Source organism: Schistocerca serialis, chromosome 12 (assembly GCF_023864345.2).
Source record: "Schistocerca serialis cubense isolate TAMUIC-IGC-003099 chromosome 12, iqSchSeri2.2, whole genome shotgun sequence".
NCBI lineage: Eukaryota > Metazoa > Arthropoda > Insecta > Orthoptera > Acrididae > Schistocerca > Schistocerca serialis.
The window spans coordinates 101,355,191-101,376,729 of record NC_064649.1 but is presented as its reverse complement, the minus strand read 5'-3'; the positions used below and the strand labels follow the sequence as shown (position 1 = coordinate 101,376,729).

At 39.3% G+C, this 21,539-nt stretch overlaps 1 protein-coding gene across 1 annotated transcript in view; it reads left to right on the top strand.

Moving 5' to 3' along the window:
• Positions 1-21,539, top strand: part of LOC126428194 (tubulin-specific chaperone D) — a 195,790-nt gene that overhangs the window by 161,074 nt on the left and 13,177 nt on the right. The window contains exons 15-17 of the mRNA XM_050090110.1: positions 262-413; positions 5,571-5,769; positions 20,475-20,804. Of these exons, the coding sequence (XP_049946067.1) occupies positions 262-413; positions 5,571-5,769; positions 20,475-20,804 (681 nt within the window). The remainder of the gene's footprint in view (positions 1-261; positions 414-5,570; positions 5,770-20,474; positions 20,805-21,539) is intronic.

Sequence of the window (21,539 nt, the reverse complement as noted above, 5' to 3'; positions counted from 1 at the left end):
TATCGGATTAGAAACGGGAGAAGGAAATGTGGGAGTTAAAAATTGTAGAGAGAGATCAAGGGTTGAGTAAAATAACCAAGGTCAAGTGAATGTTGTAGTTGTTCAGATATGAAGAGGCTTTCACATAATAGACTAGCATAAAGAGCTGCAGTTTTAGGTTTGAAACACACAGTAACAAATTGTTTGCAAAACAGAGAACTACCAATTCAGCCTTTTTTTAATGAATACTTTTTGTTACTGCTTACCCCTTATGTGTGACAGGTTGTGGTACTCTTGCTGGCGCGGGAGATGCCAGAAGCTCTTCGTCCAGACACTGTCAGCCGCACAATGGTTGGAGTGGTACAGCATTGCTTGGAGAAGATTGAGAGGGTGCGAGCTCATGCGGGGCGGGTGTTTACGGCGCTCCTTCACAGGTAATTTGAACTGATTAAACATTGCGAAAAGGATGTGTTTCCTTTCAGGTATACCAGAAAACACACACACACACACACACACACACACACACACACACACACACACAATCTACAACTGCACACATACTCTGCAAAGCACTGTGAAGTGCATGCACAGTTATTCGGGCTTTTACTCATTCTCTTTACATATGGATTGCAGGAAGAACAATTGCTTAAATGTCTCAAGCCCAAAATCTTTGCCTTTCACAGGCAATTGCTCTACGTACTGAGCTACCCAGCATGACTCATAACCTGTCCTCATGGCTTTACTTCTGCCAGTACCTCATCTTCTACCCACCAAACTTCACAGAATTACTCCTGCTGACACTAGCGTACCTGGAAGAAAGTACATTACAGAGACACAACTTAGCCGCAGCTTGGGGGATTGTTTCCAGAGGGGATATTCACTCAGCAGCGGAGTGTGTGTTCTGACTTGAACCTTTCTGGCATAATAAAACTGTGTGTCAGAATGAGACTCGAACTTGGGACGTTTGCCTTTTTCAGACAAGTGCTGTACTGACGGTCCATAAGGCTATGGCTGTTTCTCCACAATATCTTTTCTTCCAGGAATGTCATTCTTGCAAAATTGTGGGAGAACTTCTGTGAAGTTTGGAAGGTAGGAGATGAGGTACTGGCAAAAGTAAAGCTGTGAGGGCTGGTCGTGAATAGTGCTCGAATTACACAGTTGGCGAAGGACTCACCCGCAAAAGGCAGAGGTCCCAGGTTCAAATCCCAGTCTGCCCCACAGATTCAGTCTGTCAGGAAGTTTCAGGAGGATACCTCTGAAACTGTGGTCTAAGTGAACTGCCTTTTCTTTTTAATGTTGTCAATCTATCCCATGTTCTCCTTGATGAAGAAACTATTAGTTTCGAAAGTGTGGATAATTATATTACATAAACGTTTGTCTGTCAGCAGATCTGACATTTCTCCTGAAGGTAGGTAGTGCCGAGCAATTCTTTTTCATAATTTTATAAAACTATTGTTTGTTTTCCATAGTCTAATTCCATTGTCACTGTGATTAAAAAAGTAGTCATTCACACATTAAAGATGAACATTACTTTTAATATGGAAAACATCAATTTTGAAGTAACAAATATGTTTAGTGTTTGTTCCGAGAACATAATGCCAGTGGAAACAGTTCTTGGTGAACTGACCAAAATCAATTGTGTTTCGCCCCATCTCATATAAACCAGATGAGCATATAAGTGAGGCATCAGGGAAGCAATAGCCACAATCCTGGACCACTGACCAATGTAAAGTCTGACAATTTGGTTTGATGTAGGAAAAACTCAATTGTACAAAAAATTATAATTTTCCAAATTTGGAGGCTTGCAAAGCCACACTACGGTTTTCTTTGGGCTTTATTGAAACATTGAAATAAAGGACAATTTCAATAATTCTTTTTTAACTGTCTGCAACTTACAGCGGGATAGTTTCAGTCATTACATGTACAGTCAGTAACAGGGTATTTTTCAGAAAAGATCTTACAATTTAATATCAATAGTGTTTATTTTAAATGGTTCTCTTACAGTGTAGAAAAGGGTGTTTCACAAAACCAATCATAATCATTAACTTAAAAAATGTTTTAGGGCAAGTACTGAGCAGATTTTAGAAATTGATTTAAAAGATTCAAACTAGGTAGTTTTTGTGCATTTTTGGTCTTTGCCAGAAAGCAATTTCCTGTGACTATTGTGTATGCTGAAGTCAGTTTCCGGTAGGAAGGAGGCTTTCTCCAGACCAGAAATGATGGGATGGTGTTTCGTTAGTTGTTCTACATTTTGTTGTGTTGGAGGACTACGAGGCTGGCTCAAGGGTGAGTGATGGCAGGAGTTTCCAAATATCTGTTGGAAATATCTGAACACCTGTGGCAGGAAGCAGTACTTCGCAGAGCAGTGATTAATACATGCGGTAAATGGCCATTGAAATTGCCTGCATGAGGCCACCAACACCAATTGGTTGAAAGACCCGAATGTTAAATAATTTCATGGACTAGTGCGGAGCTCACGAAATGAAGGAGCCAGTTGCAGTGCTCGTGAGATATAGGTGGCAATTTCTGGGACATTCGGGTGGAGCCACTGTTTTAAAATGTGTTTAGTTGAAGTTTGGAGTTAGTGATCCTGCCCAACCAACACAGTTACTTTTCAAATATGAAAACGCTACAAGAATCAGAAGTCTACTCCCTTGTACGGGTATGATATTCTTTTTAGTCTGTTTCTAGTTTTTTAGGTAGCTGTTGCTTTTTAGTAAGTGTGAAAGTGTTGATAGAAATATGCATCTTACATCAAAGAGTGGAGCATTAGCTAACTGAAGGTAGTGTTCACAGAGTGAAGGATCCGAGGTGAGGTGTAATTGGCACAAATACCATTTGTTTCTATGAAAATATGAATGTGTTTTGTTTTGTCCTATTGACAAACTGAGTGATTGTTTTGTTTCTGCGGACATTAGCTCCTAGATGAGAGGGAAAATCATTGATTGGAATGAGGAAAAGAAATGGACTGAGCTCTGCGGCACACCAGTCCTAATTTTCTTCTGTGAAGAGCATCTATTTCTAAATGAAACACACTGCCTCTTGTTGCAGAAATAGGACATGATTACAGGTAAACACAGCCTGTGTATGCCATAAAATAACAACTTCCCAAGTAAACTGTTAAGGGCTGTTTAGGTAAAAGCTTTACAAAGATCACAAAGTGCAGTAGATATCAGATCCTTATTTTCAAATACAGTTATATCTAGTTATATGCTCCATGAAACCATTTCCATTTGGAGCCACAGACTCAATTCCCAGTGGGGGATTGGATAATAAAAGGTGGTATTGCCCTCAGCTGCATACCTAGAAATGTCCAATATTGGTTTCATTATAACCATGACTCTTTTAGCAATATTGGATACACCCCCATTCTGCGACTACACAAACTGTTCCATCTTTTGTTGACAAGATCTCTCCTATTCTCACCTTCTGAGTTTGGTTATATTTCAACATATTCTCTATTGTTTGAGTAAAACACTAGTGCCATTTAGTCTGGTTAGAATATGATGTACCATTTCTTGTACTTTTCATGATCTTCTTTCCTTTTCACTTTTAACTCTGCCTTTTAAAATTACGCCAATTAGAAAATATAAGTACCTCTCCTCTGTGTACTGTTTATTGTGCTTTCATCATTTTGTCAAAGAGAACGATATTACCTGTACATGGGAGCGCACTTCTGATTCTTGTAGCGTTTTCATGTTTGATAAATAACTCTGTTGGTTAGGCAGGATCACTAACTCTTAACTTCAACTAAACGCATATAGAAGCTCCAGTTTTAATATAACCTTGTGAACTATCATTCTTGTCATTTGTTCATGAAAGTTTCTTTTTAATATTCTGTTTAATTTATTCCAACTTGTTACTTTTTCTCTGTTTGTTTGGTTTGCAAATTGCAAAATATGGCTCCCCAAAAACATAAAGTTTGTTCTGTTATTTTATTAGTGCTTGAAATGTGTACTCTTTCATGCCTTTTTTGTAGTTAATACTTTTGTTTCAGTTTCTAGGCATGTAGACAAGACAATCTTATATCTTTTGTCACTAAGTGACTTTCCCACCATAATTGATATACACTGAGATGACAAAAGTCATGGAATAGTGATATGCACATATACAGATGGTGGTAGTATCGCATACACAAGGTATAAAAGGGCAGTTCATTTGCGGAACTGTCATTTGTATTCATGTGATTCATGTGAAAAAGTTTCTGACATGAATTAGCAGACTTTGAATGGGTAGTTGTAGCTAGACGCATGGGACATTCCATTTTGGAAATTGTTAGGGGATTCAATATTCTAAGATCCATAGTGTCAAGAGTGTGCCTAGAATACCAAATTTCAGGCATTACCTCTCACCACAGACAATGCAGCGGCTGACAACCTTCACTTAATGACTGAGAGCAAGCAGCAGCATTTGCGTAGACTTTTCACTGCTAACAGACAAGCAAAACTGCGTGAAATAACTATCAGAGTCAATGTGGGACATATGACGAACATATTCATTAGGACAGTATGGCGAAATTTGATGCTGATGGGCTATACAGGTGACAACCAATTCCAGTGCCTTCGCTCATATAGCTTGCAGTGCCTCTCCTGGGCTCATGACCTTATCATTTGGACTTTAGACAACTGGAAAACCCTGGCCTGATCAGATGAGTCCTGATTTCAGTTGACAAGAGCTGATAGGAGGATTCAAGTGCAGCTCAGTTCCCACGAAGCCGTGGATCTAAGTTAACAAGGTGCTGTGCAAGCTGGTAGTGGCTCCATAATGGTGTGGGCTGTGTGTACATGGAAAGGACTGGGTCCTCTGCTCCAGCTGAACCCATTATTGACTGGGAATGGTTATATTTGGTTACTTGGAGACCATTTGCAGCCATTCGTGGAGTTCCCAAACAACAGTGGAATTTTTATGGATGATAATGTGCCATGTCACCAAGCCACAATTGATTCCCATTGGTTTGGAGAATATTCTGAAGAATTAAAGCGAATGATTTGGCCACCTAGATCTTCCGACATGTATCCTGTCAAACATAATAAGGGATATAATCAAGAGACCAGTTTCTGCACAAAATCCTGCACAGGCAACTCTTTTGCAATTATGGACAGCTGTAGAGGCAGATGGCTCAATATTATGGTAGGGGACTTCCAACAACTTGCTGAGCCCATGCTGTGTTGAGTTGCTGCACTATGCCTGGCAAAATGAGGTCTAACACAATATTGGGAGGTATCCCATGACTTTTGTTACCTCAGTGTAATGAACATAAATGTGAAATAACTTGCTTTCGCAACTATCTGATAAGTGTAATGCTGAGCTATCTGTATTGCATAATCAATTAAGGTGTGTAACCTCCTCCTCCTCCTCCTCCTCCTCCTCCTCCTCCAACTTCTGTTAAGGAATTGGTACAGTTTCATTGGGAAACTCATACCATTAACCTAATTACAATTTTTTTATTCATTCCATCTGATGCCATTATTTGAGCTGTTCCAATTGCCGAGATGGGGTGTTGGTATTACTTTGCCCAAACAAAGTAGCAATATTATGTCATCTCTGTTCTAACAAAAATATTGTACTTTTTTTTCCCTTAACTGTTCCAGTGAGTATCCAGTTCCAAGCATTCCAGACTGCAACGAACTACGTCGCATTTTTCCTGCACATGACTGTACCCATGTGATTAACTGGAAGTGCGAATCAGAGACGTATCCTTCCTTCTGCCAGCTGCTTCCTCTCACACCCTACACAGCTTGTGTCATGGAGGGTCTCCTTACATGTATGGGAGGTGACATTATTATACTGGTGAGTAATTTGGACATTAGCTAATCTTTGAGTATGCTTAGAAGCTAGTCTGGTATGTAAGTGTGCTTTTGAGCACCTGTTGGATTTGCTTCTGTCAACCTTATTTTGTAGTGCACAACTTAAACCCAACTGATATTTAACTGAAAATGATTGTGCTGTTAGAATGTAAAATATGGTGGAAGATTCTTTACCAGAAATTAATTTTTATAAATCACATTCTTAGATTTAATAACATATATTTTACCAATTGAAAGACATGTTCTTTGATATTCATTTTTTTGTTACATTTTATTTTCTTTTACCTTCAGTCGATTTAAAGTGGAAGATCCAGGATGGAATGTAATGAGTCTGGCTTCAGTAGCCAGAGACTGTGGACATGAGTGTTTGCGTTGGGTGTGTGTGTGTGTGCGTGTGTGTGTGTGTGTGTGTGTGTGTGTGTGCCTGCCTGTGCGTGTGCCTGTGCCTGGTTGGCTGAAAGAGCACTTTCAGACAGCAGCAGTTACAGCGGTGTTTCTGTATTGCTCATAGGTTAATAGCATGTCAGTGTCACATAGCCAATGGGATGATAGTTTCACACGCAGTCGGTGAAAGGCGAGAAAAGAGGCAGTGTATTTTTAGCACCAAAATTGAAACCATTGTGTTGTTTTCTGTTGTTCGGTGTGTATTTTTTAGTTTTGTGAATACAATAGAGGGAAACATTCCACATGGGAAAAATATATCTAAAAACGAAGATGATGTAACTTACCAAACTAAAGCGTTGGTATGTTGATAGAGACACAGACAACGTGGCTGTAACCCTTCTTTCCATCAGTCCCTATACCAGTTTCAAACTGAACAATCCATAGCCCTCACCCGCCTAATCCTTCACCTACACATCAACTCAGCCAATGACCACACCCGTCAACTCCTATCCTTAATAAAAGTCCTCAATCTTTCCTCTCCCACATCCACACCGGCTGTTCGGAGCATTCTCCTACAGGCCAGCCGCAAATTAGAACAGCATGCCACCCTCCACCTCAAAAAACTATCCTACCTCCTGGTTTCCCACCTTGGTGTGTGTGTTTGTGTCTCTATCAACATACCAATGCTTTCGTTTGGTAAGTTACATACTCTTTGTTTTTAATTTTGTGAGATATTTTTGCTATCATTGAATTGGAGTCCATAAAGTGATACGATTTAAGTTATTTGGTTTCGCATGGTGACATCATCCGACAGTACATATCTGGTGAATTAATTGTCAAGACATGAAAATCTGGTAGAGAAATGGTGCTGAAACAGTCAAAGGTTTCTGTGGATGGAATCATTCGTAAGTGCAGTGAAAGCCGTCACTTTTTTTAAATACTCTGTCTGAAAGAATTCCTTATTTTCTGGAAGCAAGTTGAAAATTAGTGTCATACTTCACTTTATGTATTTGTGGGTTCATGAGTATAAATCAAAATGTATATGCCAGGAACTTCACTTGGCCAAGTAAACTGTGTGGTAGACTGGAGACAATTTTGTTGAGAAATTAGTGTGGAAGTGTGTGTGAGACAGGGCAAGAAACTTGGTGATGAAGGACAGATCGTCGGTGTCAGTGAATCTGTTTGATAGTAATAAGTTTAGGAGAGGGGTCAGAAACAGAAATAGAAAGATGGGTATGCGGGGGGTTACTCATAGATGTATGTACAATTGTTTTCATGTTATTTTGTAAGCATTCAAAAGCTGTTCTCCTGAAAATTGTTAAAGAGAATGTTTTTCCAGGGACAGCAATAATGTCAGACAGTTTTTCTACACATAAATGTGTCAAAAACAAAGATTTCAAGCACCTTACTGTGAATCACAAATTCATTTTCAAGAATGTGACAACAGGTGCCCATACATATATTACAGAGGGCACATGGCCTCTTATTAAATGGTTTGTGTATGATACAGTACATTGGGAGACATTTTTTGACAGCTATCTCTTCAAATATCTGTGGAGGGAACAAATCAGATTTATTTTTAGATGTTTTGTGGGCTACTACATTGATGGATAATCAAACTGAATATAATCAAACTGAATAAAATTTGTTCCAAATTCATTTTTCTTCATTTTTATTTGTTATTGTTGTTTGTAACATGAGCAAAAGTTCTATAATAGTATTGGTTGCCACCAATATTTGACTAATTTTCACGTTTATATCAGTTATTACAGGGTTTTTGTTAAGTTTGGATGTGAAAGTTTCCTTGAGAATTGGCAAAGGCAACAAATCTGAAAGCTAAAGAAACGTTCTTGTGGTGAGCTGTAGCTTGCACATGAAGTCTATGTTAGGTTGGAATGTGACAGTTTGACTCACATAAATTAAAGTAATCATATTTCCCTTCAGAAATATTTTAATGCATTTTTCCAAACATGTCACGAATTACAATGTTGTACTGACTTTGGGAGTGAGTAATGCAATTTACATAACTTGCTTCAAGTAAACAAGGAGAATTACATTAATTATAGTTGTTGACAAATATTTCATTGCTTTTTTCCCAATGTGCCACAAATTATGATGTTATGTTAGACTCTGTTGTAATCATCATCATCAGTTATCTGCTATATTAGCAGGTCCTTTGCCTCTCCATTTTCTGCGATCCATTGCTTCCTTCTTAAGGTTGCTGTATGTTGTACCGTCCATCATGTCATCCAGTATCTGGAATCTCTTCCTTCCTCGCTTCCTTTTCCCTTCTACATAACCTTCTAAAACTGTTTTTATCAGTCCGTCATTCTTTCTTAATATATGCCCAATCCAATTTCTTTTTCTTCTCTTTATTACATCTAGTAACTGCCTTTTCTCTCCCACTCTTCTCAGTACATCTTCATTTTTTACTCTGTCCATCCAACTTATTCTTTCCACCTTCCGCTATGTCCAGATCTCAAAAGCCTCCAGCCTTTCTCTGTCTTTTTTCCTCATAGTCCATGTTTCAGCGCCATATAGAAGAACACTCCATACAAGACGTTTTATGAGTCTCTTTCTGAGTTCTCTGTCCATACCGCTGCAGAAGATTCTCCTTTTCTTATAAAACGCCTCTTTTGCCATTGCTATACTTGTTTTAATTTCTGTGGTGCACTTCCAGTCGGTGTCTATCCTGCTTCCAAGATACTTAAAATTTTGCACCTGTTCTAGTGTTTCTCCATTCAGCACAATTTTTATTTCCTTATTTCCTCCTATTGCCAATACTTTTGTTTTATTTGTGTTAATTTTCATTCCATATTTTTTTCCGTTAGTTGCAGTGGTGTCCACCAAATCCTTTTATTCTTTTTCCCCTGTGGCTAGAAGGACCATGTCATCAGCAAATCTCAAGCACCCTACTCTTCTTCCTCCAATTTCTACTCCTTTGTCATCTAATGAGCATTGGTCAATCATAATTTCCAAGTACAGGTTGAAAAGAGTAGGTGATAAACAGCATCCTTGTCTTACTCCTTTCCCTAGTCTGATCCAGTTTGTACTTTCTCCTCTCACTTTGACTGAAACTTTTTGATTAAGGTACAATGAGTTTATAAGTCTTCTGGTTTTCCAGTCCACTCTCTTTTCCCTCATAATAGTCGCTAGCTTGTCCCAAACCACATTGTCAAATGCCTTTTCTAAATCGATGAAGCACATATATAGGTCTCTTCCTTTTTCAATAAACCTTTCTCCCAAGATTCGTAGGAGCCCTATTGCATCTCTGGTGCCCGTATTCCGTCTAAAGCCAAACTGCTCCTTGCCGAGATTCTCCTGTATTACTTTTTCAAGTCTTTTATTAATTATTCTTAACATCACTTTGGCTGCATGTGAAATGAGGCTGATTGTCCTGTGCTCGCTGCATTTCTTGGTTCCTTGATTTTTCGGTAATGGAATCATTACTGTTGTCAAAAAGTCCTCAGGCCATTCACCACTGTCATATATTTTATTACATAACCTCAATATTTCTCTTATTCCATTGTGGTTCAAGCATTTTAGTATTTCTCCCGGTATTGTATCTGTACCTACTGCTTTGCCATTTTTCATTGCAGCAATGGCAGACTTTACTTCTTCCATTATGATGGTCGGTCCTTTCTCTTCATCAATTACACTGTTGTGTGATTCAAGTTCCAGAGTTTCTGGTTTGCTATTTGTGTCATATAGCTCTTTTATATATTCTTCCCATCTCTGGAGGACATCGTCACGATCTTTATACACTACCTCTTCGTCTTTACTCAAAATTTCCATAGTAGCACTTCCTGCTCTGTTTTGTTCCCATGTCATAGTCTTTACTCTGTTGTATAGTAAGTCGTATCTTCCCTTCCTGTCCAGTTCTTCAATTTCATCACATTCCTCTTTCAGCCATTTTTTCCTAGCGTGCTCTGTTTCTCTTTGCAGTTCGTTATTTAACCTTCGGTATATCTTTCTTGCATCTTCAGTGTTCTTGTTTTTCAATTTTCTTCTCTCCTCCATCTTGGAAATCATTTCTTGTGTGACCCATGGTTTTTTTGACCTTTTCCCTTTTACATATCCTATATTTTGCTGTACTGCTTTAATGATGCCTTCTTTCAGCATATTCCAGTACTCGTTGGCATTATCAGGTGCTTCTTTGTCTCGTAATGTGTTTAGAAAGTCCCGAGACAGCATTTCTGTAATTTGTTCTTTGTTGGACCTTATCTTCTCTAGATCCCATTTCTTCACCATTGTTGCCTTTTTCAGTTTTTTCATTCTTATTTCTATTTCTGCCATAAGTAAGTTGTGGTCACTATTAATATCTGCACCTGGTAATGTGTGCACCTTCTTGATTCCATTCCTGTATCTTTCTTCTACCAGTATAAAATTGATTTGGTTTCTATATTTATCCCCTGGTGATTTCCATGTGTAGAGCCTCCTCTTATGGTTCTTGAACCATGTGTTTGCCACTATCAGCTGCCTTTCCCTGCAGAAGCCAATTAACCATTCACCTCTGTCATTTCTCTTTCTAAGACCATGACTGCCTACTATGTTTCTCTCTTTCCCTTCTCCCACAATGGCGTTCCAGTCTCCCATAACTATTTTGCAGCATTTTTTATTTTCGTCCATTATTCTCTCTATTACATTGTACGTTTCCTCTACAATTTGGTCATCATGTTCTGAAGTTGGCGTATACACCTGGACAATCAGTAAATCTTTTTGTGCTCCTTTCAGCCTTACACCAATAACCCGGTCATTTGCATAGTCTACATATTCCACACATTTAGCCAATTCCTTTGTCATAATCATTCCTACTCCATTAATTCCTTTTACTTCTCCTCCTGAGTAGTAGAATACATATTCATCTGTTGTAATAACACAGCATAAATTACTGTGTGTGAAACAAGTAGGAATTACATTAATAAAATTCATTGTCCCAAGTACGTCTTTCTTTCCTTTTTTTTTTTTTTTTTAATATGTTATGAATTATGACATTATTATTGGATTTGGAACTGAAAGCACTGTTTAAATTGCTGCAAGGAAAACAAGCAGCAATTAAATTTATAATCTTGACTGCCAAACCTGTTTCACTGGTTTTTCAAGTGTAGTTGCTCTGACGTTAACAGATACTAGCACAATTTGAATAGCTGTGAGTCAGAGGAGGAGTAATTAAATGTATAAGTGTCTCTTCATTTCAACACTACTATCCTTCAATGTCTCTTACACACTTCAATTTTTTATTCATTTCAGGTAATATGCGTATTTGCAATTTCCTGTCCTTAAAACTTCTGGAACAGTTCTACATCCTCCATACAGAAACATCTTACATTCTGTGATGTTAGCTCAAGAGATTCTGTTATTCCAAAATTGTTACTCTTGTTTCACCTTGGCCATTTCCACTGAGATCCATCTGGCTTTGTTTTCTGTTGAAGACTGCTAATGATTCAGTGTACCCTGGCCTGATTATGGGCACTTCAAAGGGACAACTCAGTAGTGGGACTACCACTTCACTGCCTCTTAGCCAGCAGGATTTGTCTTATGTGCTGTCTCCACTAGGCAGTTGGCTTGCTTCCCTACACCTATAGAGCCCACCCAGCCATGATTTTCTGTACGAGTTAACTCCCATAGCCCTTCAAGACTTACTTGTCTCCATACGAACATCGCCGTACTAACAATCTTAGTCTCTGCTGTTGCAACTTCCAAAGCCTTCACCACAGGGAAGGCTTGGAAAAAGAAAGAGTAGGTTTTTTAGTCATCAATCTTCTGACTGATTTGATGCAGCGCACCACTAATTCCTACCCTGTACCAACTTTTTCATCTCGGACTGGCACTAGCAATCTATGACCTCAATTATTTGCTGGGTGTATTCCAATCTCTGTCATCCTGTATTAGCATGGAAGTTATTCCCTTATGTCTTAACGTGTGTCCTATCATCCTGTTCTTTCTTTTTGTCAGTATTCCTTTCCTTGCTGATTCTGCAGATAACCTCCTCATTCGTTACCTTGCCAGTCCACCTAATTTTCAGCATCCTTCTATAGCACCACACCTCATATGCCTCAATTCTCTCCTGTTCCAGCTTTCCCACAGTCCATGTTTCACTAACATACAATGCTGTGCTCCAGTTGTACATTCTCAAAAATATTTTCCTCAAATTAAGGCCTGCATTTGGTTTTAGTAGATTTCTCTTGGCCAGGAATGCCCTTGTTGCCAGTGCTAGTCAGTTTTTTATGTCCTCCATGCTTCGTCCATCATGGATTATTTTACTGCCTAGATATCACAATTGCTTAACTTCATCAGCTTCATGATCACCAGTCCTGATGTTAAGTTTCTCACTGTTATGTCTTCTGCTATTTCTCATAGCTTTCATACTTCTTCGATTTATTCTCAGTCCATATACTGTACCCATTAGACAGTTTTTTCCATTCAACTTAGGATAGCAATGCCATCAGAGAATCTTATTATTGATATTCTTTCACTCTAAATTTTTATCCTCCACTTGAATCTTTCTTTTATTTCCATAATTGCTTCTTTGATGTATAGATTGAACAGTAGGATCAAAAGTCTATGTCCTTGTCTTACTCCCTTTTTGGCCCAAGCACTTTGTTCTTGGTCCTCCTATCTTATTGTTCCCTCTTGGTTCTTGTACATATTCAGGGTGTCTACGACCCGGGACAGCTGGGAGATCCAGGAAAAACCCGGGAATTTTTTCATCCGGGAGAAAACCGGGAAAAACCCGGGAATGTTTTTAAGTTCCGGGAATTTTTCATTGTTTTAGTTTTCAGTTAAATTTTTGTGATTTTGACTGGTAAGAACCAATACTCCCAACAAAAAAATTTACTGTATCCCGCTTGTGCAAAATAATACTGCAGCAACAAAACATGAACGAGAGAAAAAAACGAAAATAAAACTTAAGTCGCAAAGAAAATGCGCCATATACAACAACAAAACACAGTGCTCATACAAGCGTCTGCCAACAGCAAAGTGTGTCAAAGGCTTTAGGACGACTGTGCAGTGCTTCTTAACAACAAATTGCCTCCAACGAGCGTGACGTGACAGTTTTTTACATTAGATTCGTTTTAATGCAAGATCTTTTAATGTTTCACACGTACGAACATGCGGGCTTCCTGCGTCATCGTAGCTGCGCGAGTGTAGTGATGCCTTTTATCTGGCGCTCTGTGGCAACTGCTGAAACGTACCTTTGCAATAGGTCACGGAAAAATATCGCTAATATTGCTAACATTGCTTTGAAAAGCGTTACTTTCAGAGTAAATTTCCTTTTATGTGAGATAAACCATGTGAGAGAGTGTACGACGAATTTCTTAAATCACAGAGCGTTTGACTCTCATATAAAAATCAACTCTTTGGGATGACCATATGAAGAATTTCGAGCCCAGAAGATCAGGCATTTACGTCATTATTAAAAAATTTTACTGGCACATTTATGTGATGTATGACGCGCAAAAAAGATCAACAATATATGTGGGAGCTTAGCTTCTCTTGCAGCTTATTAATCTTAGAGACCAATATTATATGTGATAGCTTTGCTTTTCTTATAGCAACAATTATACATTAATTTAAGCCATTAATTTTTCTTATTTGTGTGTTCGCACTACTTAAGAGTGATCTTGCTATTGGCTGATTACATCGCTTGTCAAATGCTGTCATCAGCTGGCGAGCCAGGTGACATGAGCTGTGACTGGCTTACAAAAGCGCGTCACAATCTCGATTTTAATGCTTCAGAAAGTAACATGCGGTGTTTGGTGGAATTCGAATTTATACCTTCGTAACACGGAAATATGCAGTGTATATGTTGCTGCACATCAAAGATCTTTTCAAAACGTGTTTTTTCCCCTGAGTTTGATTTTCTAAAGTACCGGGAAATTCTACGCCGGTGTATAAAACCATAAACCATAAAAGGATTGATAAGTGCCGAGAAAAATATACTGTCACTTAACACGGAAAAAGTGTATTTTCACCCGGGAGAAAGTGTATTTTCAACCGGGAAATTCGGGAAAAATCCGGGAATTATTTTTCCTTGTCCATGTAGACACCCTGATATTGTATATTACCTGTCTTCATTCTCACCCCTTTACTTCTCAGAATTTAAAACATCTTGCAGCACTTGACATTGTTGAATACTTTTTCCAGGTTGACAAATTTGATGAATGTGTCTTGATTTTTCTTTAGTCTTGCTTCCATTATCTGCTACAATTTCAGAATTGCATCTGTGGTGCCCAAACCTTTCCTAAAGCCAAACTGATCGTCATCTAACACATCCCCAATTTTATGAAAATGTTGCTGCTAACCGTATAGTGGAGATGCTGAGTTGCAGATAGGCACAACAAAAAGACCATCAGAAAGTGAGACTGTCATCATGTGCATGTGACTTGCATTTGTGTGTGTGTATGTATGTGTGTGTGTTTTGTCTGTTTTCAATGAAGGCCTTGTTAACCGAAAGCTCACTTTCCTACAGTCTTTTTTTGTGCCTATCTGCATGTCAGCATCTCCACTGCATGGTGAATAACAACTATCCTTTTCATAATATTGTTACATTTCATACTGGATTTTCCACTGTTTGACATCCTTGGCATTCTTTTCCATTCTTCTGTATGTTATTCTTGTTAGCAACTTGGATGTATGGGTTGTTAAGCTGATTGTGAAATAATCTTCATGCTTGTTGGCTCTTGCTATCTTGGGAATTGTGTGAGTATTGTGTTTTCAAAAGACTGATGGTATATCGCCAGTGTCATACATTCTACACACCAATGTGAATAGTAATTATGTTACCACTTCCCCTAATGCTTTTAGAAATTCTGGTGGGATGTTATCTATCCTTTCTGCCTTATTTGATCTTAAGTCCTTCAAATCTCTTTTAAATTCTGACTCTGATGCTGAATCCCCTGTCTCTTCCCCTAAACTCGCACTTCTTCTTCTTCTTCCACGTTTTCAGACAAGTCCTTCCCCTCATAGAGGCATTCGTTGTAATCTTCTCATTTATCTGCTGTCTCCACTGTGTTTAACAGTGGAATTCCCATTGCATTCTTAATGTTACCAACATTACTTGTAATTGCACCTAATGTTGTTTTGACTTTTCTATATGCTGACTCAGTCTTTCCAGCAGTAATTTCTTTTTTTATTTTTTCACATTTTCCTTGCAGCCATTTCACCTTAGCTCTGCTGCACTTGCTATTTATTTCATTTCTAAGATACTTGTATCTCTGTATTCTTGAATTTTGCCAAGAACTTTTGTATTTCGTTTGTCGATCAGCAGAAGTATCGTAGGGGTAGGTAGGGAACAGAAATAAGGAAGGTCAATTGTTATAGTGCACACTTTGTCTGGCCCCTGTGCTGAGACCTGCCGGGCTAGGTTAGACCTGGCAGTAGCTACACTACTGCTGGTATAGCTCTTGGCTTCATTAGCACGCACACACACAGTCTCCCAGCAGTTGAGGAAAGTATGAATAGCAGTAATTTTTCCAAATGTTATGATTGCACAGTTTCATGTGCTCAGCCAGTTTCGTTGTCGGCGTACCTGCACTCAGCCAGTTCCGTTGTTGGTGTTCATGCGCTCAGCCAGTTTCGTTGTCGGCGTTCATGCGCTCAGCCAGTTTAGTTGTCGCCATTCATGGGCTCAGCCAGTTTAGTTGTCAGCCGTTCATGCACTCAGCCAGTTTAGTTGTTGCGTTCATGCGCTGAGCCAGTTGAGTTGTCGCGTTCATGCGCTCAGCAAACGGGCACAGACGAACTGTCCGCATAGGAGATCTCCAATACCCAGTAGCAGAGCATGCCCTCCAGCATAATTCTAGGGAACTAGGAACCTGCTACACCATACATGCCATTTGGCTTATCACAGACGACACCAGTCCCTCGGAACTGCAGAGATGGGAACTTGCACTTCAACACATCCTTTCATCCCGCCATCCCCCTGGCTGAACCTATGTTAACCAACCTCACTTCCATTTACTCTTCAATCTTCTCCTTTTTCCCCTCTCCTCTTTAGCCTTTCACACATCTTTTCTTCCTACATAGTTGTGTTTATCTTTATACTGTGTGCCTCTTTACTTCTGTATGCATCCTCTTTGGTTTGAAGCTGCCTCAGTACTTACAGTAGAATATCTTTGGCTTCCCTCTGACGACCATGCCTCCATCCTTACTACCCTCCCTGTTTACCTTTCCCTGATGCTTCGTAACCTGGGTTGTGAGTAACTGAATCCACTTTCCCTTCTTCCCTTTTTCCCCCTCTCTCCTCCGTGATGAAGGAACAAAGTTCCGAAAGCTAGGAATGTAAATTTTCTGTCCTGTTTCGTGTATCTATCGGCTGTACTGAGCTGAGGTAAGTACTGGCCAGCCCCTCAATCTCTTTGGTAGTGTACAAGTAATTTATTTTTTCATATAGAACATAATTCCATAATACCGAAATGAGTGAATGTGCTCAAAATAAGCTAAAACCTTCTCTCCAAGTGGAACTGAATGGATCTGTGTTAGTCATGCTGGTAATCCATTGTTGTTTTGTTCTTAGATGGAAATGTTTAGTCTTCTGTTAAAAAGGAAGTTATAATGTCAGCTTGTCTCCTTGTAATATAAACCGTATCTGACAATTGTTAATACCTGATTTTGCTGCAAGCACAATATGTAAGATACACAAGTGCTTATCAGGTTGTGACCCTATTTGTAGTAGATGCCTCATTTGATCTTCCACAGAGACAATCAATATGCTAAGAGCTGTAATACTCTTTCAGAAGTGCTGCTTGGATCAAAAATTGTCCAAAAAATGACTTAGAACTTACAGGAAGTGCATGTCACAAACTGTTGACACATCTTGCAAAGTTTTACAGTTTTACCACATTTATTTGCTGAATTGCAGCACTTCAGGCTTGGCCAAAACTTTTGAAATATCATTGCAACATTTCATCACTCTTCATCTGAGAGGATCCTGCTGCTGAAGTATTAAAATTTTTGCACTATAAATTTGTATCTGAGCTGTTCGGTAAACCTACACATAAAATGTGAATAAAACCTGAGATGTGCACGTAATGATCCCTAGACCACTCGACATGGAATTAACCAGTACAGTTTTTTAAAATTGCATGTACATTCTCGGGTCATGCAAGCGATGGAATTATCAGTTCTAGACCTATTAACCAGTCATCATCAGATGATTTGAATACTTACATAGCAATTCTTCAGTTGAAAAGAACTGAAGTGCTTCTCACAAGAGAAAAAATATTCACTTCCTGGCAAAAAAAATGTAGCACCGAGAAGATATGCTCGAATGTCAATGCAACTTTGTACACATACCTGACATTTCGATATGTAAATGATTAGAATTGCAATAAGGAGTGTCTGCAGTGTCATATGTAGAGTAATCACCATGAAAGACAGAGCTGCTGCGTTCTCGTGTGAGGCAGTGTTAGCAGCACCTGACGACACAGTTTGAAAAGGATCTCATTATCAGTCTCCATTTGGCTGTCTGTCCAGATGTATTTGTGAGCCATTCAGCTGTGACAGTAGCTCAGTGTTAGTTTGCATGGGAATGTGAAGGCAGACGTATTCATTGTCAAAGTTTCGGTGGACAACACCAGGCCACCACAAGTGAGGATTGCGGTATTGTGCACGAAATACAGTGTCACCCCTCCACATCTGCACCTGCCATCTTAGGGCAAGTAATAGACTCCCTGCAATATTCTGTGTCGTCTCACACCATTGGCCGGAGACTAGCCACAGCCGGACTGGGGAATTACCCTTCCGTGTGTAGGCAGCCGTTAACACCACAACACAAATGACTGTGTGTGAAGTAGTGCTGTGACCAGCGATCGAAGTGTCACATTCTGTTCAGTGATGAACGCGGTTCTGCACTACCATGGATGACCGTAGTTTGTGAATATGGCGCAGTCTGAGGAATGGTCCTATTCTTCCAATGTTTTGGAGAGGCATAGCGATGTTACTCTTGGGTTCATGATGTAGTGGAACCATTAGATATGACTTCAGGTCATGGCTGGTAGTGATTGCTTACCTGATTTAGAGAAGAGACTTCAGATTTTGTACTCTCCTGCCTATTGATTATTCCATATTTATTTATTCATTTATATGCTTTTTGGGCCATTGGTTGAAGTCTTTTGTTCATTAGTCTTTTTTAATCCATGTACATACCAAAGTTCATAGAAATCAGAAAGTTGTACACAATCTGCATATCAGTTGTTATTTTCCTCATTCACATGAATTTAGTAGAATGTGTACTCATATTGCTCAGTGGTGTGCTCTGTTTGGACTTGTGTTTGGGTGTCCTCATTGTGCTTAAGTGTTGTGTGCTGTCATTGTGCTTAAGTGAAATTGCTTGTTATTCATGTTTTATAATCAGTATAAATGAATGTTTAAAGAGTTATTTTGTTACCTGAAACCCTGAAAAACATCATCTTCGTGTAAGCCATTACTTCTTGTATATCTTATACATCATATTTGTAGTATTTTGATTTTGTGTTTTGTTTCTTATTTTGTACTTTTTGCCGAAGTGACATTTGTATATCACGTGGTGGAAAAAGCAATGTTTCAAAATGTGTGAACAAAGAAGCACCAAGAAAATCCTAAGTGTGTGAATAACAATAAAAAACTGGAATCCATTGTTAAAAATGAAAGTGACTGGGTGATAAATGTTGAATGCTTATTTACATTGTTTATCTTAAAAAAAAAAAAGATGATGATGATGATGTAACTTACCATTACCAAACGAAAGCGTTGGTATGTTGATAGAGACACAAACAAACACAAACACATACACAAATTTAAAGCTTTCGCAACCCATGGTTGCTTCATTAGGAAAGAGGGAAAGACGAAAGGATGTGGGTTTTTGGAGTATCCAATCATTAACCCAAAATGATCTGATAAAAAACCCACATCCTTTCGTCTTTCCCTCTCCTTTCCTCTTTCCTGATGAAGCAACTGTGGGTTGCGAAAGCTTGAATTTTGTGTGTGTGTTTGTGTTTGTTTGTGTCTCTATCAACATACCAACGCTTCTGTTTGGTAAGTTACATCATCTTTGTTTTTAGATATATTTTTCCCACGTGGAATGTTTCCCTCTATTATATTCATATCATTAATATTTACAGTGTTTATTTTACAAGACAATTTGCCAATCAATTGTGCAGACCATATGAGTCACCTGTTCAGGAAAATGTCCCTGGATAATATCTATATATAGTGGACTGGTGTGTGGCACACAGAAACACATAATAGAAAACAGTTAACATAACAGTTGAAAATAACTTATGGTTGAGGTGTTATAACAGAAATAAATGGCAAGTTATGTGTTTTCTATTGTGTGTTTCTGTGTACCATGAACCAGTCCACTATAGGTAAGTGGTTCCCTTTCCCATACTTCACATATTAACATTTTAGGCAGTTCGAGTGTTTTCATTTGAGTTTTTAAAGCCGTTGTATAGCTTTGTGACATCACAGGAAAAGACATCAGTTGTCTCAAAAGATTGTACTGATAATGAGAGAGAGTTTTAGTCTTTATACCTCCCAATTTTGAAACTGAATCTCCTGATTTTTTTTTTTTATTTTTGAAAGTTGTCAGGTATGTGATTGACAGACTGGCACAGCAGTATATCACAGACATCCTGCTAACTCACATGCTACCTCTCATGCGACACGTTGTGGTCACTTTTTTGACAGGACAGTTCCTGTCCACATGTGGAATGTGTGTCTTTGAACTGTCTGGGTGATGTTGAGGTACTCCAAGGCCAGCAAGATACCAGATCTGTCCCCCATAGAACTCATGTGGGACCAGCTCGAACATCAACTCTGTCCTAGTACCAGTGTCCAGGATATCAATGTCAGTTACAACAGTCGTGGACCAGCTTGCCTCCGGAGGGGATACAACAGCTCTGTGACACCCTTCCCGAGCTTCCAGGAGAGGATAGAATGGCTTCATGATAACCATCCCAACGATTCGCTGCATGCATCCAGGCCTGAGGTGATGCAGTGTTATACTGATAAGTGGTTTCATACTAGCAAGTTCTTTGTAAATGTGGCTTAGTTTTGTAATCACTGCTATAACATCACATAGCCTCTCAACCAATGAAGGTTCATTCCTTTTCTCTTACCTTTTTGCGTGCTACCCCCCCTCCCCGCTCCAGGTAGTGTATAGTTTAAGAACATTTACAGGATGGTCAGTGTGTCCTTAAGAAAGTATGTCTAGTGTGTCATTCAGTACTATTATCAGGACAAACCAAATTGACAGTAAAAGAAAATCTGTAGTGATTGGAAACAATATCAGCACAAGCTTAATTTGATGTTTCTCCTCAGGCCAATCGTGCAGGGGCCACACTGATTGCCCACCTGCAACAGTTACGTACGACCCGGGATACTCAAGAGCTGACTCGCCTAGCTGCAGCTGCCGTGCTCATTTGGCGCGAGAACCAGTACAGTGAGCGTGTCGCCGTGCCTGTGATGAAAGCACTCAACCAGCTGCTGGAACGTGGCTGCTTCGACGTGATCCTCAAGTCTGAGGATGGGAATGAGGGAAGTAATTTGGCGAAGGACCTCCTAGAACTGGCACTAGCTGAAGCCAACAAAGCAGGTCGCAGTGCGAAGAGGATTGGAGCCATCATTCCATTACTCTGTCAGCTAATCCAGGTGCGGCTTAACAACTCTCCCCCTCCCCCTGTGTGTGTGTGTGTGTGTGTGTGTGTGTGTGTGTGTGTGTGTGTGTGTGAGAGAGAGAGAGAGAGAGAGAGAGAGAGAGAGAGAGAGAAGAAAGAAAGAGGTGACCATTCATATTTAAGCATTTATCATATATTTTAATGAGCTGACAGATTCTCTCCGCACAATACACTGAGTGTGCCAACCACAGATCAATATCACTGACTTCCACATGTTGCAGGATCCTAGAAAGTATTGTGGTTTCAAACATTATGAAATTCCTGAAAGAAAACAAGCTTCTCTTAAGGATTCAGCATAAATTCAGAAAAAAAATACTCTTGTGAAAAACAACATGTTTTATTCATAGACAGCATCTTGTAAACAATAGATTCCATTGAACGAGTAGAGTTTATCTTCCTAGCGTTACAAAGGGTGATTGGCACTGTGCTACATTGTTAACTACTAACTGCAATAAAAACATGTGGAACACATACACAAATATGTGATTCTGAAAAATGTATTTCTTGCTCGAGCAATGGTTGGGTGTGTGTGGTGTCCAGAAAGTGTGGCCATCTAAGTTACTCCTTCAATGCGAGTGACCAGCGAGGGTGTTGGGGTGGCTGGTTTCCAGTGCGTGCAACACATTGTCTGCTGCTGTAGGTAGAAGCAATGGAAAGAGTCGTCAAAATACTTCGACTACAGAAGGAGACCCTCAGTAATGTGCTACTA